Source organism: Pteropus vampyrus, unplaced genomic scaffold (assembly GCF_000151845.1).
Source record: "Pteropus vampyrus isolate Shadow unplaced genomic scaffold, Pvam_2.0 Scaffold120, whole genome shotgun sequence".
Classification (NCBI taxonomy): Eukaryota; Metazoa; Chordata; class Mammalia; order Chiroptera; family Pteropodidae; genus Pteropus; species Pteropus vampyrus.
In genome coordinates this window covers 4275502-4291780 of record NW_011888901.1, presented here as the reverse complement: position 1 = coordinate 4291780, position 16279 = coordinate 4275502, and the positions used below count along the sequence as shown (strand labels likewise).

Genomic DNA, 16279 nt, shown 5'->3' with positions numbered 1-16279 from the left:
GGATACCATGTGGAATTCTGCTGAGGGAGAGGACTTGAGTTTCTATGTCAGAGAATCCAGGACATGCTGGCGGGGGTCACGGTATAAAGGTCACCTGGCTGATCCTGGTTGGTGGCAGAGCTTGGGTTTCCTGACCACCCCTGGGGCTGTGACAGGACTCTGCCACCTTGGGGTGGGCCTCGTTCTGAATCAAGGATTGAAAATAAGATGATGATAATCATTTTAGGATACTAGTCACATTTGCTCATCAATAGCTCACTTAATTATGTTTATAAGGACGATGAACCAAAGAAACAAATTCAAGGGCTCGGAAGTGTGTTATTGACCAAGCAAAGTCCTAAAAATAAGGAATCAGTCTCCTTGTTTGATACCTTAGGGCTCTGAAGAGGTGTTGTATAAGTGAATTAGAAAAAAGGTGATTAAATTTCTTTTTGCGTTGGTCCAACAATATTTTCATCTACTTGTTCTGTTGCTGAAGCTGGGCTACAGGCTAAATCTGAAGCTGAGCTATGTCTCTGTATAATGATAACCGTGTGACCTCACTGTGAGTGCTAGGCTGTGGTATGAGAGAGAAGTGGATCTTTTGGAATTGGATATGAAAGGCGTAGAAGGCTAATCTTGGCAATTTTAAAATGTTAAAAATTGACTATGGATACCTTAGCTGAATTATATGGATTGGCTGTCTCCTTTTATTGAAATATGGTCAACTAGCCACCTGGGACATGAATTTTTTTAAAGGTGTATCTTAAGACCAATTCAAAATATGAAAATCAGTCATATATCATTATATTTCTCTGACTAGCAAACTTCCCTCATGCACTAGAAGTATGATCTGACACATGATTGGCATTTCACTCTTCAGGATCATAGCTTTGTAATCCGTGAAGCAAACATACCTCTGTGAGACAATTGATGGCTGTGCTTACCTCTGCGTCGTCTCTGTCTTAGAGGTCTCGGGCAGGGATGAAAAGATCAGGGACTGGAACCTCTTCCAGTACATTATCCCAGGTATAATGTCCTGGAATAAAAGCCAGCACAGGGGTACCACATGTAAAGGAATCATTTGGTGAGGTGAAATCTAGGAAGGACTTCCATTTCATTCAACTGACGATTGTTTAGTCTTAAACATTGAGCTCCAGAATGTATAATTTCATTCATTTTGATTGAATTTTCTGAAGACAAAAGACAACTGCTTCGGCAAAGGGCATTAAATAATGTAACATGGAATTAAAGCAGGGACAAAGGAACAATTTTCTTCCCCTGATTCATTAGGCACACAAGCAACAGGCCCTGGAGATGGAGGGCAGATTCTGCCTTACAATCTGTTTATTGTGACTGTCCTGCTAATGCAACATTCAGAGAAGCCGAGTGGTTCATCAAATGGCATTCCAGGCAGGAGAAGTGCCTACAAGTGCATGGAGATGAGAAGGAGGGTGCTGTCAGGCCACCAGCTGAGTTGAGCATGGGGCATGTGATGGGGATTGTGGAAAATGAGGCTGGAGAAGCAGGCTGTTCATGAAGGGCCTGTAGGCCAAGCTAATGAGCAAGAAGCTGCTCCCACAGGCAGCAGGACCACTGAGGGTTTTCAAACTGGAAAACAACATGGTCGGGTGTGTATCGAAGGAAGATTTCTAGAGAGGGCTGATGCACAGTGGTGGGCCATGGTGGTGGGGTGGGGAGAAGAGAGAGGGAGATTCGCATGCTGTTTGAAGCAGACTAGTGGAATCCAGTGATGGTTAAATATGGGAATGGGGGAGAGAAAGGAATCAAGGATCATGTGGACCATTGCACAAGTCAGCAAACAAAGAGGTAATGCAGGAGAAGCCAGTTTGAGGTGTGGTTGGCAAAAGTAGGGAAGAGTTAATGATCTGAGCTAGGGATTTATTGAGTTTCCAAGGCCTGAGGCCTTTCAAAGGCCCCTAATGGATGTCACTAGATATTTAGGTCAAGTTGGTAATTGAGGGAGAGAAGGAATTCTGTGGAGCTTCTTCCTTACTGTGCATTTGTCATATCATCACCATGTCTATTCTGATGTTTCTACACTTGTAGGGGCCAAAGAAAGAGGAGGTCAGACCATGGGGTTATATCTGCCCTGTGACCATTTTATATGGCTGAAATAGGAATAAAATGAATATGGGGCGTAGCCTTCAAGGGAAAAAGAGAGTAAGAGTATTTAGAACAGGGCAGCATGCAGTCTTAGAGGTGCGTATGGATAGGACAAGAGTGGTCTTAAGTCTCTCATCTGTACCTCTGCAGGGCTGGCAGTAAGAGAGTGTACACAGCCACCACTGTTACCTTTCTTACTGTTCTGCAGCTGTGGCTGCAAACCTTCTTTGTCTCAACTCCAGCCGTGACCCTTTATCCTTGTCTCCTGCCCTTCCCCATAGCCCAGGGTCAGCACTGTCAGGGAGCTGGTGATGGCCTTACCGTGTGATGGAGAAACTGTTTTTGGGTGAGAGGAATGCTGGACCCACTGTGGGACTCCTTGGTGAACTTGTACTTGGGATGAGAGCACAAATGGTAATCTATCAAGGTTTCTGCGTAGGTCAAAGGGTGCTTCACAGCAAATAATCCTGGGCTGGGATTCTGTGGAGAGAGAAAAAAAGATTCTCTTTTGTTTACCAGTTTCTAAGTCAGGCATAGTACAGGTGTCAGCTGATGTTCTCCATGGCTCCCATTAGCACTAACACTCTGAGTCCATGTCAGCTCCTCTGGGAAAGAGAAGCAGGAGAGCGGAGTCATCTTCAAATTGGCAGCGTCTTAAATGTCACAATCATTCATAAATGTCACATTTCTGGTTTAAGGGCTTCGTTACATACCATGTGGATTTACTGAGCTCAGTGGAAACAAATACAACTGAAATCACAGTTTCAAATGGCTTAAAGTATTTGTTTCTAAATTTGATGAATTAGGGGGATTTATTAAATAAACAAACTGGATTTATAAAGCAAGTAAGCTTCTGGCTTTGAAAACAAAGTTATCTTCTTAAAAACTACTTCAAAAAGACGACAAAGAAGAGGGTGACATTTGCTGTATAAGGAAATGTCAACATTTAACATTGTTTTGGTAATATTTTTAATTGAGGAAGGCTCCATTTGGCTGTAGTATCTGGTTTTAAGGAAGATTCTATTTTTTACTAGTTTTCCAGCAGGACTAACAGAGGCACAGAACAATTATGTCAAAACATGAAAATATAGAGCCTTTTAATATTCCCTCTAGGACTCATCCAACAAAAACCTTGTTTTGTCCCAAATAACAACATAGCTTTTGCCCCTCACAGTTACTTAATTTCAGATGTTTAAGAGCCCCAAAGTTGATATTTTTGTTCTATTTGTTTGTTTCTATAATTTTTTAAAACAAAATTTTAAAAAACAACAAAACTCCACATGGCTTATAGAAACCCAATTTCACTGCCAAGAAACAAATGTGTCCCCACAGCTTAAGGGAAGTGCAGCTAGACAGGGGAGGCATTACAGCACCCAAATGCAAGGGGTGGGAGAGCCTAGAGTGGTGTTGGTAGTAAATTTGTTCCAGTCAAGAACATTAGGACAACTGTAAGCTTGGTTCAGAGGCTGACTTGCTGCTAGGGCCAGGGAGAAAGACAGGGAGAGGGTTCTTGACTGAACTCACTGATATAAGGGAAGGAGGAGGGCAGGGAGGCGATGATGGCACTAAAGGAGTCTGCAAGGCCCACCTCAATGCAGAAACGAACAATATCTCAATAAGCGCTTACAGTCGAAGGAAGAGAGAGAGAAAGTGTGTGTGTGTGTGTGTGTGTGTGTGTGTGTGTGTGTACAGCAGGTTCTTTTGCAGTTCCTCAAGACCCCTTCCCCAGATAAGGGCTGGAGGGTTGGAAGAGAGCAATGTGAAAGTTGGGGGTCCTGGCGAGGCAAAGCAGGGGAGGCCTGAGAATACAGAGGAAGGTGGGTGAGGAGGAAGGATAGCGAGGAGGGTAGTGGGTAGAGAAGTGGGGGACATTTCCTGTTCCAGTGCATGCCCCCTTAAATAAACCAGAGTGCAAGAGTGCTATGGAGGGAGAACCAAAGAACAGAAGACAGAGCAAGCACCCCCTCCCCACTGGGCCAACCAGGTCTTCTGAGCATAATTACAGAGATGCCCAGAAGTAGAAGAGGGAGAACCTTGGCCACCCCGCAACCAGCAAGTGGGAGAAACAGGCAGGACTAAAGATATGGAAATGGACCCCAGATCCATTTCATGGGTAAGGGAGCCACTGGACTGTAAAAATCTGAAAACTGCTGGCTTCCATCGCCAGAGTCATTTCTGTGGCGACAAAAGGCCAATCAGGATAGCACCTGAAAAGGGACTCTGGAGGGAACTGGGGCAGGAGTGACAGAGACCCTAGCTGAGCGGGATGTAGTGTGTTGGAGGAGGGGGCTGGCCACATCCTGTGGGGGTAGTGATGTGGGCAAAGGTACACAGAACCAGGGAGGGGACATTAGCTGTGTGGCCTTTGGGAGCGCTTCATATACTGGTTCATTGGGGGCATGGGGAGTTGCTGAGCAGCTAACTCTCTGGATCTGCCTTGGGCCAAATGAAATAAGTGAAGTATTTTGAAGATGGTAATATCACTGTCTCTAAGAGTTGTTGCACTTGAGATCTTCCTGGGTGGCCACTGCCACCAGAGTAAGTGCTCTGAGTGGCCACCCCATGATTATTTTAGTATTAATTTTCCTTAAAGTAATGCATTCATATGGTGGTAACTCTGCTAGGCTGGAAAGGGTTGTGAGAAAACGCAATGGGGCTCCTGTGGGCCCTCCCTGTCCTCAGGCCCACATCCCAGAAGGTGTTTCTTTCCATTATTTTTGGGTTTTATGCCTTCGAGATGGTCAGTATTCTAACTCAAAACATTATGCTTATTCTTCAATTTCTTGGTTATCAACCTCCGAGGGCATCTATTGACTCATTACTATGCAACATAAGAATTTGCTCATGTGCACAAATGCTCCTTCCAAACTTTTTCCTTCCAGTTTAGAAAACTACACTGTTATTTTAAGCTCTGATGTCGGTTATCTTTGCAATGTGAAATGACACATTTACACCCTCATTTCTTGTATCCTCATCTTTAGTTGAGTATTTCAACGCCCTCTCCGGTGAAATGAAAGCATTACCATTCCTACGCTTTCCTGCAGCTCTCCTCTCTTCCGCAAGTCTACTTTTGTATTATGGAGATTGTTAATGTTCACATTCTGGAATAACAGCCAAAACCTTCAGGCTTTGTTCATAGGTTATCTCTGAAGGTGGAAAATTAGTAAACAGCATTTATTTTGTCTTATCTATGTAAATATGTTTCTTTGCCAGGCCAAGTAGAGGCACCAACTATAGATTTTTTGGGTGAGGTTTCAATGACGTGAGCCATAACAGAGAAAAGATATGGTATGCAGGCCAAGTGTTTGTATTTTCTATCAACTCCAAAAAGTCAAACCAAATTTTAGTTTGGTTTTCTATTTGAGATACTTATCAATTTTTAGTTGAGTACCCTCCACCCCCAACCCTGGAGTTTATAATGGCCTTTTCTTTTGCTTGAACGATGCACCTTTTATATGCTTGAGTTTTTCCATCCTCCCAATTGCACTGTTGCTGAAAGAGTTTTCCTTTCTCCCGACACTTCTTTCCCTCCCTCCTTCAGCCTTAATGCACAGACACCATCCCAGGACTGCACCATAACGCTTTACCGATTGTAACTGGTATTTCTTTCCTTTTTTGTTTCTCTTCTTAGGGTTTTCAGATTCCTTCTTTTATAAATATATTGATGTATAATTAATATATAATAAGCCTCACATATTAAAAGTATATAATTTGATCTGTTCTGACATGTTACATCTGAAAAATCATCACCCCGATAAAAATAATGAATACCACCATTGCCTCTAAAAGTTTTCTTTTGCTCTTTTGTAATCCTGCCATCCCTCCTTCCTGCCCCTTCATACCCATCCACCCAACCCATCCCCAGGAAGCCACTAATCTACTTTCTGTCTTTATACACTACTTTAGATGTTCTAGAATTTAGATGGAATCATAAAATATGCACTTTTTTTTGTCTGATTTATTCTACCAAGCCTATTTATTCTGAGAACCATCCATGTTTTCACATGTATCAAGAGTTTACTTCTTTCTATCACCGAAGAGTATTCCATTGTATAGTAATACCACAATTTGCTTCTCCATTAATCTGTTGATGGACACTTTTTTCCCCTCAATTTGGGGAACATACACAACTGCTATAAATATTCTTGTACAAGTCTTATGCTTCCATTTAGCTTGGGTGAATACCTTGGAGCAGAATAGCTGGGTCATATGATAGGCGTATGTTTACTACTAACTTTTTAACTTTGTAAGAAACTGCCAAATTGTTTTTTAAAGTAGTTGTACCACTTTACATTCTCGCCAGCAGTCTTTTTAATTTTAGATATTCTAATAGAGGTACCGCAGTGTGGTTTTAATTTGCACTTTGCTAATGATGCATTATTTTGAGCATCTTTTCATGTGCATATTTGCCATCTCTGTATCTCCTTTGGTGAAGATCTTTTGCCCATTTTAAAATTGGGTTGTTTGTTTTTTACTGTAAGGTTTTAGGGGTTTTTTTTTTAGGGGTTTTAGGGGTTTCTTACTGTAAGGTTTTGGGTTGATTCTTACTGTAAGGTTTTAGGGGTTTTTTCTCTATTTTGGATACAAGTCTTTTATTACATATGTAATTTCCAAATATTTTATCTAAGTCTATGATTTATCTTTTTTTTAACAGTGTCTTTAGAAAACCAGAAATACTTAATTTGGACAAAGTCCAAAAAAAAAATCATTTTTTTTCCCCATTTATGGATTGTGGTTTTGATGTTATATCTAAGAAGTCTTTGTCTGACCCTGGGTCACAAAGATGTTCTCCTATGTATTTTATAGTTTTCTAGTTTTAGGTTTTATATGTAGGTCTATGAGCCAATTATTTTTGTTAATAGTATGAGATACAGATTAAAGTTCTTTAATTTTGATTTATTTTTGGTAAAGTAATATCCAAATGTTCCAGCACTATTTCTTGAAAAGACTACCTTTGCTACAATGAATTCTTTGACATTTGTCAAATATCAACTGACCACATATGTATGAATGCATATATTTCTGGATTCTCTATTCTGTTCCATTGATCTGTTTGTCTGTTTTTATGCTAATCCTATACTTCCTGTAGCTTTACAATAAGCTTTGAAGTCGAGTAGTGCAGTTTTGTTCTTCGAAGTGTTTTAGATGTATTTACAGTCCATATAAATTTCAAAATAAACCTGTTGATTTTTACACCCCCCCCAAAAAAAAGCCCATTTGTTTTTTATTGGAATTGTGTTGAGTTTTTAGATTAGTTTGGAGAGAATTGATATCTTAACAATATTAAATCTCTGAATCTACCAACATGGTATATTTCTCCATTTATTTAGGTCTCCTTTATTTTTTCTCAGAAATTTTTCTTAATTTGCAATGTGCCATTTTTATTTACTTTTGTTAGATTTATTCCTAAGTATTTCCTATTTTTTGATGCTATCGTTAAGAGAGATGAATTCTAAAATTTTTAATTTTAGATTGTTTGTTGTTAGTGTATAGTAATATAATTGATTTTTATATATTGATCTTGTATTCTTCATGCTTAGTAAATTCACTTTTTAGTTTTAGTAGGTTTTGGGGTAAATTCCATTGTATTTTCTACATAGACAATTTTGTTTGTAAATAAAGATAGTTCACATCCTCCATTCAAATCTGGATGCCTTTTATTTCTTTTTCTTACCTTGTTGCACTGGCTATAATTACAATCTTGAATAGAATTAGTAAGAGCTGACATCTGTGCCTTAATGCTGATATCAGAGGGAAAACAGTCATTTACAATTCCGTATGATTTTAGTTACAGATCTTGAATAGATGCTTTTTATCAGGTTGAGAAAATTTTCTTCTATTCTTCACTTGATGAGAGTGTTTATCAGGGTAATTTTTTTGCATCTATTGAAATCATATAGTTTTTCTTTTTCAGTCTGTTAATATGGTGAATTACATTAAGTTTTTCATGTTAAACTAATTTTGTACTCCTGGACTATGCCCCTATTTGCTCATGATATGTCCCTTTTTATATGATGAATTTAATTTTTTAAAATTTTGTTACAATTTTTTTTTTTTTTTGGCATCTATGTTCATGAGGGATATTCTATCCTTTTTTCTTTTCCTATAATGTCTCTGTCTGGCTTTGGTATCCCCGACTTCTAGAATGAGTTGAGAAGTAGTCCCTCCTCTTCCATTTACTGGAAAGGTTTTGTAGATTTAGTATTATTTCTTCCTTAAATGTTTGGCAGAATTTCCCAGTGAAGACATCTGGGCTTGGGCTTTTCTTTATGGGAAGGTTTTTAATCATAAATTCAATTTCTTTAATAGATATAGAATCATTAGAATTATCTTGAATAAAATTTAATAGTTTGTACCTTTTAAGGAATTTATCCATTAAACTTGTCTAACTTACTGTCATAAGTGTTTCATAATATTAACTTATTATCTTTTTAATATTCTGTGGAATCTGTAGTGATAATCTATCCCATTGTTGATTTTGGTCATTCTATGGTTTTTACCTTTTTTTTTCCTTATCTGTATGGTTAGAGGTTTATCCATTTTATTGATCTTCTCAAAGAACCAGTCTTCCTTTATCTGTTTTACTGTTTTCTATTTCATTGATTTTTTAATCTATCTTTACTATTTCTCTCTTCTGCTTAGTTTGAGTTTCAGCTACTCTTCTTTTTCTTGCATTTCTTAAAGGGGTAGCTGAGGACTTTAATTTGAGACCATCTTATTTTCTCATGTAGGCGTACAGAGTTATAAATTTCCCACAAAATTTTTGTCTTGTGTCTTCGTTACATTTAGTTAAAAATACTTTCTAACTTCTCTTTTGATTTATTTGGCCTTTAGGCTACATTAATTTATATAATTTATCTAATTATATAATTTAGCTCCCAAATTTGGGGGGAGGGGCAGATTTTCTGGACATTTTTATGCTATTCACTGATAAATATTTTTATCAAAGTCAGAAAAAATACTTTATATGATTTGAATCTTTTCAATTTTATTAAGCCTTGTTTTATCTCCCCAAGTCTGATCTATCTTGGCAAACCTGTGGTGTACACTTGAAGAGAATCTGTTTTCTATTGTTTTTAGGTACAGTGTACTAGCAATGTCAATTAGGTCAAGTTGACTAATAGTGATACTTAAGTCTTTTTATATCCTGCCTGAGTTCTCGTTACTTGTTCTATCAATTATTGAGAGAGGGGTGTTGAAATCACCAACTATAATTGTGGATTTGTCTATTTTTCCCTTTGCAGGTCAATTGATTTTTGTTTCACGCATTTTGAAGTTCTGGTGTTAGGTGGATAACTATTTAGGACTGATGTGTCCCTTTGATGAACTGCCTTATACCTAAGTTCCTATCCTATACATAGCAGGCATGCCCTAAGTATTTGTGAAATTAATGAATTAATAAATAACTATTGATCTTTTCCAAGGTAGTATGAATGTGAATATGGAAAACTCCCTTAACTTCTCTTGACCAGTTTTCTCACTTTTAAAATGGTGAGGAGATGGTAGTGGGTGAGTCTGTGGGATAAGAAACTGAAGAGTAGTTTTCAAACCTTGCTGTGGGGAGCCCCAGGGTTTTGCAGGGACACTCCCCTCAAGAGAGCCCACTACTCCACTACCATCCCAGCAACTACAACTTTATTTTACATTTTGCCTTTCTATGCAAAATTTCAGCTGTTGAGAGGGTTCTGGTGCTAAATGAAGTTTGTTAATCACTGAGCTAAATGTCCTGTGAAGTTCTCTCAACACTAAGATTCTGTCTCTGAGAAACATTCTCCTCATTTGATGAGACGATAAGAAAATGTCCCAAATCACAAACCTCACAGCTCTTTATTTAAAGAAAGCAGCATAATTCAGAGGAAAAATCCTAAGACAAACAATCAGGAAAGGCAGGTTTCTGTCCCAGCTCTCCCACTAACTGGCTGAGTGACTTTAGGTGTGACTGTTAGCATCTCTGCCCACATTAGAAATACAGATTCACACTTGGAGATTCTACTGTGATATTTCACTGATGATTCCATTATTACATAGAACCTCATCAGATTTGCCCTCTGTATTCCAGTCACCTGGGACGTGGGTAACTGGACATATAAAGTAGAAGAAGGAACTCCATGAGGGTAGATCAGAGTAAGCGAAGGTCTGGTGATGGGGAAAGCACACAAACTTTGGCAGAAATATGTGTAAGGGAATAGTGAAGAACTGGGCTGGGGTTTTATGATCGGCCTCACATAGACTTAATTTGGTAGGAAATGGGGTCAGTGAAGAATGTTGAGCAGGAGAGTGGGATGGCTAGGGTGTGCTTCAGGGAGGGCAATCAAGTGCTGCTACATGAAGTAGAACAGAGGAATCTGGAAGGCAGAGTTGTGAGTATGAAAGGAATTTACTGCTCAAGGATGAAACAAAGAATCTACAGAGCTCTGAGTGATAAGGTTTGGGGTAATTTTACTTTCTTTTTCTGTTATGTTTATATATATTATATCACATATAATTAGAAAAGTTCACAAAGCTATTGTCATGAAAATAAATGATGGAATTGTTAAAAGACAGGAAAATTGATATTCTCCATGCAATAAATACTGGCAAGTCATTTTGAAGATGAGATACTGTTTAAATCTTAAAATTCCAAAGAGAGAAAATATTTCCAATTAATGCTTCTGTTTTCTTATAAAGTAACCACCGAAATAAAAGAACATAGAATGCAAGATGTCTGCCAATTGTCACTTACAAATATGTAAAGTGGGTCATAATCTGGAGACGTGGCTAAGGCCTCAGGGGGTTTCATGCTCAAGATGGAGGTCTTACCAGGGAACTGAGGAGTGGCATCCTGCTTTGGCAAGGCTATGATGGTGGTGGCTTCATCCTGTACAAGGACCAAAAGCAGTGTATTAGTTTTGATGACAGGACAAGGGGGAAAAGGCGAGGGAGATTCCTGAAGGGGGGGATGTGTTACCTCAGCTCCTTGCCTCAGGGCTCGAGCAAGCTTTTGAGGTCTGTAACTTGTTGAAGACCTCTCGACAAAGAATGGCTGATATCCCTTAATTTTGTACAGCTGAGGAACCTGAGAGTGAAAGAAGAAGACTGACTAAATATCCTTAAAAGCCTGTGACCATTTAGTGGGATCTTTCTCAATGACAGTATTTCTGAGCTGCCTGATGGTAAAAAGAAAACAAGCACCACATTGTAATCATCAGATTGTGGCAACTGTTCACTTGACCAGCTCCGGGGAGACCTGAGTGCCCACCCTGAGCCCTGTTCTGGGTTCCAGAACACAGGAGTATTCACAATTACTCTCCCATATCACATGGCTCATCTGCAAAAATACACCAAATACTGGTTTGTTGATTTAAAAAATATTTTCAAAAAACAGAAGTGGTTATATAATTCAAAAAGGGCTGACAAACTTTGCTCACTTCATCTTGTGTTTTTTCTTAAAGTTTCTATATATGTAGTTCAGGTAGCTTCATGTGTGCATAATATATGGTATATCCACAGAATAAGGATCCTGGTTCCCATAAGCCACATGAGGAAAAAAGAATGTATTATTATCTCACATACCGTAAAATAACAGGGGGAAAACGTACACAGTATGCAAACAGTATAATCCACAATAGAACAAACTAATAAAATAATGCAATTCAAATTCAAGAATATTTTGTTCACTTCATAAGAAATCTAATTAGCTAATACCGTATGGCAAGTCTGACCTGCAGCTTGAAGAAGGAATGACTGTGCTTGATTTGAATTTCGGAAGGTTTAATTGGGACTGGTCCAAGGCCATCAGGAGCCTAAAATGTGAAAATTCAAGGAATTGACACATTGTCAACATTGAGGAAAAGCATCTATGCTTCTATTTCCATATATTTTGAACATTAAATGAACAGTTCTCTTTTTTAAATAAACCTTCCTGCAACCACAGATGTGTGGGGCCTGGAGGCAGCATTGGTCACCCCTCCTCCTTGTCTCTTATTGCGTGTGATTCTTCTCTTTCACTTTCTACTGTTGCTGGTGCTGCAGTATGCCATCCAGAATCTCCTTTAGGTTTGAAGATTTTAGTCCCCCAGCTGCTAGGAATCTTGTTCATACAAACAACTCTCGGGGGTCAGCCCTCTTCAGTAGGTGCCCTGGCTGATAGGAGCTGCCTCACTCAAGGTCATGTGGCCCTTGGAGGGCAGCCCACCTCCAACGACAGCTTGAAGCAAAGGTATAAATGCTGGGTCTTCTCACTCTATTCCAGTGTCAGAGCTCCTCATAAGTTTAGCCTTTGTCAGGGACAGTAGTCCTGCTTCTTACTCTGTCCACTTCTGCTCCCACTGCCTCCCCTTCACAGGGTCTAACGCCCAAAGTCCTACCTATTCAACTTCCTGCATGCTGATCTGCCTCAGATTCTCAGAGAAGCTGCTACATTATGGGCACTCAATAAACACTATTTCACATAATCTAAGACATCATAATTAAATTAGTATGATACAATGCTAGTATGCCATGAATTATATTTCCCAATTTCGAAGATGCTAAATATTAAAAAAGTGATCTTAGAATTGATGAAATATTCATAGAATGAATTACAAAATTCTTTAGAGACAGGAATGCTGAACGGTTTTTTTCATTAACCCTGAGCAGCGAAGAAGTCCTTGTAGAAATACAATCTATTATGTGGAAATCTATATGTAGAAATATGAACTAACGAAAGCACCAAGTGAAATGTATAAGCTTTGAACCATCCAAAAAGAATAAGACAGGCTCCACAGCATAGCGAGGATCTCTTTCATCCCTATCACCCTTTCCATCCCATCTATTCTTGAATGTCACATATTTATTGTGGCTTAAAAATCTCAGATTTATTATTTCCTAGGAACTAAATACTTTCATCTCTTAAGTCATTTACTTGTCCAATGCAGAAAACACATGGTATTTCTAAAGTCGGTCCTGTAATTCTTGAGTAAATTAACCTGCAATACTTAACACGTATTCTAGAATGTGAATGGCAAATTTATCCTTTGAAATGAAAATAATTTCTTGCATGTACACTTTCAATATCAATTTACACACTTTTGTTAATATGTGAACATTTTATTATTGGCTATGTGCCTTTGTGTCTCAGTTTCTTCCTCATCTATATGATAAACATAGCACATAGATTTGTTTAAAATTAAATGAATTGATACCACTGAAGCACTTAAGATACTGCCTGACTATGGTAAATGAAATGTAAGGGCTATTATTTTTATCATAATGCATCATTGTGCCCATAAGGCAAGAGGGATGAACTCGAACTGCCACAACTCTTGCGAGAGAGAGAGAGAGAGAGAGAGAGAGAGAGAGAGAGAGAGAGAGAGAGAGAGAGAGAGCACGAGCGAGCGCGCGAGAGAGGAGAGAGAATTGTGAGTCTGATGGGTTAGATTGTTGGATTCTGGGCCATCCTTCTTTGTCCTCTCCTTTTGCTCATGCAGCAGAAGGGCTCAGCTGAGCAGGGCCTGCCTCCCTGGTGCAGGCCAGGTCCTCTGGGTTTGTCTCAGGCCTGGTTCTTGGGCATTCAAGTGGGACTCAATGCTCTTGGTGGGTTCCAGGCTGGGAAAGACCCAGCCCAGGCTATCAGGAAGCTCTGCACAGGTATATCAGGGGCCAGGCAGGTGGCAGTAGCTGATCTCTGGTTTCCCATTGGTCACAATTCCCTAGGCACAGGTCTCCCTCGCAAGCTTCTTAAGAGGAGGTCCAGGGACTGAGACTAAGGTCAAGACTTGCCTTGGAATTTGCCTAGCAACCATCTGATCATGCCTGGCCCCTACCCCACAGCCCAGCAGCACCTACCAACTCGTTGGAGCCCTGGACAGGACTGTGGGACGGGAAGGCGAAGGGCAGCACTTGCTTGGGTGACAGAGAGAACCGGCAGTAATAATCGTCTTGACTGTACTGCAGCAGATGGTATTTGGAGGGAATGTTGTCTAAGAGGGAAAAACAAAACAGAACTTTTAGGGAGTCTTAAGGTATTTTTATGTGAAACCACCATCTTCAGTTGCGTATTAGTCACACACCAATTAGTGGGTACCTGTCACATGCCATTTCAAAAAGAGTATGTATGTATCTATATAGTCCCATTTTTAGTATCCTCTTTGTTCTTTATCTCAACCTCTTCTCCAATTGTTTTAAAATTTTATTTTATTTTTACTTCCAAAGAGTTGCTGTTCTAGCAGAGAAGAGGAAGCCTGAATTGGGCTCAGGAGCTTGGGCCTGGGAAGGGAGGAAGGGTAGAAAGGATCAGGGCCTGCCTGTGGATCTGCATATGTGAGCTATATCTGCATATAATTGGAAATACACAGTTTGGGAGAAGATGATAGGACGGCTTTTGGGCTCCCTGAAGCTACAGAGAGTGGGCCTCCAACAGCCCCAGTCAACCTGGGGATCAAAGAATTGAAATCTCTTTAAATAGCAAAGATGATATGAGATAAAAAGCTTTATGCACAAATGCTAGGTTGAGATAACACAAGATCCAGCCAATCAATCAACAAGTTGAGATAATACCAGATCCAGCCAATTAATCCTCGAATCCTAGTCCCTCTAGTGAAGAAAGAGAATAGAGGGCACAACGCAGGAAGTTAAACCATGGCCAAATGTCACAGACATTACAACTTGGTTAGGCTGATTAGCCTTATTTATTATCAACTGGGCAAGTATTTCAGCCAAACCTGGTGTGGAGGTCTGATTTGTGTCATGTGGTAGGTTGAATAATGCCCCCCCCCAAAAAATGTCTATGTTCTATCCCCCAGAACCTGTGACTATGTTATCTTACATGGTAAAAGGGACTCTGTAGATGTGATTAACTTAAGGATCTTGAGATGGGGAGATTGTCCTGGATTATCCAAGTGGGCCTAATGTAATCACAGGATTCACATACAAGGGAGGCAGGTGGCTCAGAGTCAGAGAAGGAGACGTGATGACTGAAAAGAGGTCAGAGTGAAGTAAGGAAGTGGACACAAGCCAAGGAAAGCAGGCGGCCCCCAGAAGCTAAGAAAAGGCCAGGAACACATTTTCCGCTGGAGCCTCTGGAAGGAACCAGCCCTGCTGACATCCTGATTTTAGATTTCTGACCTCCATATCTGTCAGATAATAAATTTGAGTTGCTTTAAGCCACTAAATATATGGTGTTTGTAACAGTAGCCATAGAAAACTGATACATGTGATTTGTGAAAAGATTGTATTTCTACAGAGCTCATTTCATTATAAAAAAAAACCTCATGCTCAGAGGACTACTGGTCAAAGCATTGTTGTACTTCCTAGTTGTACCTTACCTTGTGCTATCGACTGTCTTCTCTGCCTGAGCCTTCTGATTATGGCCTCTTTGTCCATGTTTCGAATAGCGTCCAACATATTGAGTAATCGTCGATGAATCATGACCTGGAATTAGATAGAATGATTTCAAATGATTAATTGGCACATGCTCATTATGGCACTCAATTTAATTCACTTTCTCCAACGACAGCTAAAGACTAAGGTCGCTGCTCTAAGTCAGAATCCACAAGGAGAGTAGCATGCTGTCCTAGACAGAGGCCACAGGGACTTCAAGGTCAAGGCAATGTTCACTTTCCTGAATACAAAAAAAAAAAGACCAAGTTGTCATCTAGCCTTGTCCAACCCAATTTAGGAGACCCAGTTTTCTCATATTTTCAGAATGTAAAAAATAACTATTTCTATATTTCTTTTCAGTATATCTGAATAGTAGTGTTACTGTCATGTTATTTTCAGAGCTGAAGGACAAACTAAATGAAAAATTCTGTAGAAATAAAGCTGTGGATTATGGCTAATGCCAACTGTATACTACTGTGCTTTGAATTCAGAGCAGATACTATTGAAATTGAGTACTACCTGTGCACAGAGCTGCAGCTGTAGGGAACATTCATTTCATGATTAACACTCCTTTCTATCCTGTAAAGGACTCTTTCATTTAACAGGTATTCTGAATTGGCTACTCTGTGCCCTGTTTTGTGCAAGGTACTGAAGATATAGTGGGAACAAACAAATGTCAGCCTGCACAGAGCTGATGATCCAAGTGTGTGTGTGGGGGGGCGGGCGGGTAGAGGTCGGGGGTGGAGTAGATGACAGTAAACAATTAAGCAAAAAAAAAAAACCCAAGATAAACGCCATGAAGAAAACAAAAGAGAGTAAATGTATGAGGGTATGA

General features: G+C 39.6%; 1 protein-coding gene across 15 annotated transcripts in view; it reads right to left on the bottom strand.

Moving 5' to 3' along the window:
• Positions 1–16279, bottom strand: part of CFAP221 (cilia and flagella associated protein 221) — a 96357-nt gene that overhangs the window by 29093 nt on the left and 50985 nt on the right. For all 15 annotated transcript variants that reach the window (XM_011366087.2, XM_011366088.2, XM_023534140.1 and 12 more), the window contains 7 exons: positions 15390–15495; positions 13912–14045; positions 11808–11888; positions 11054–11161; positions 10829–10963; positions 2428–2586; positions 927–1018 (listed from right to left, as the gene is read on the bottom strand). In XM_011366087.2, coding sequence (XP_011364389.1) covers positions 927–1018; positions 2428–2586; positions 10829–10963; positions 11054–11161; positions 11808–11888; positions 13912–14045; positions 15390–15495 — 815 coding nt within the window. The remainder of the gene's footprint in view (positions 1–926; positions 1019–2427; positions 2587–10828; positions 10964–11053; positions 11162–11807; positions 11889–13911; positions 14046–15389; positions 15496–16279) is intronic.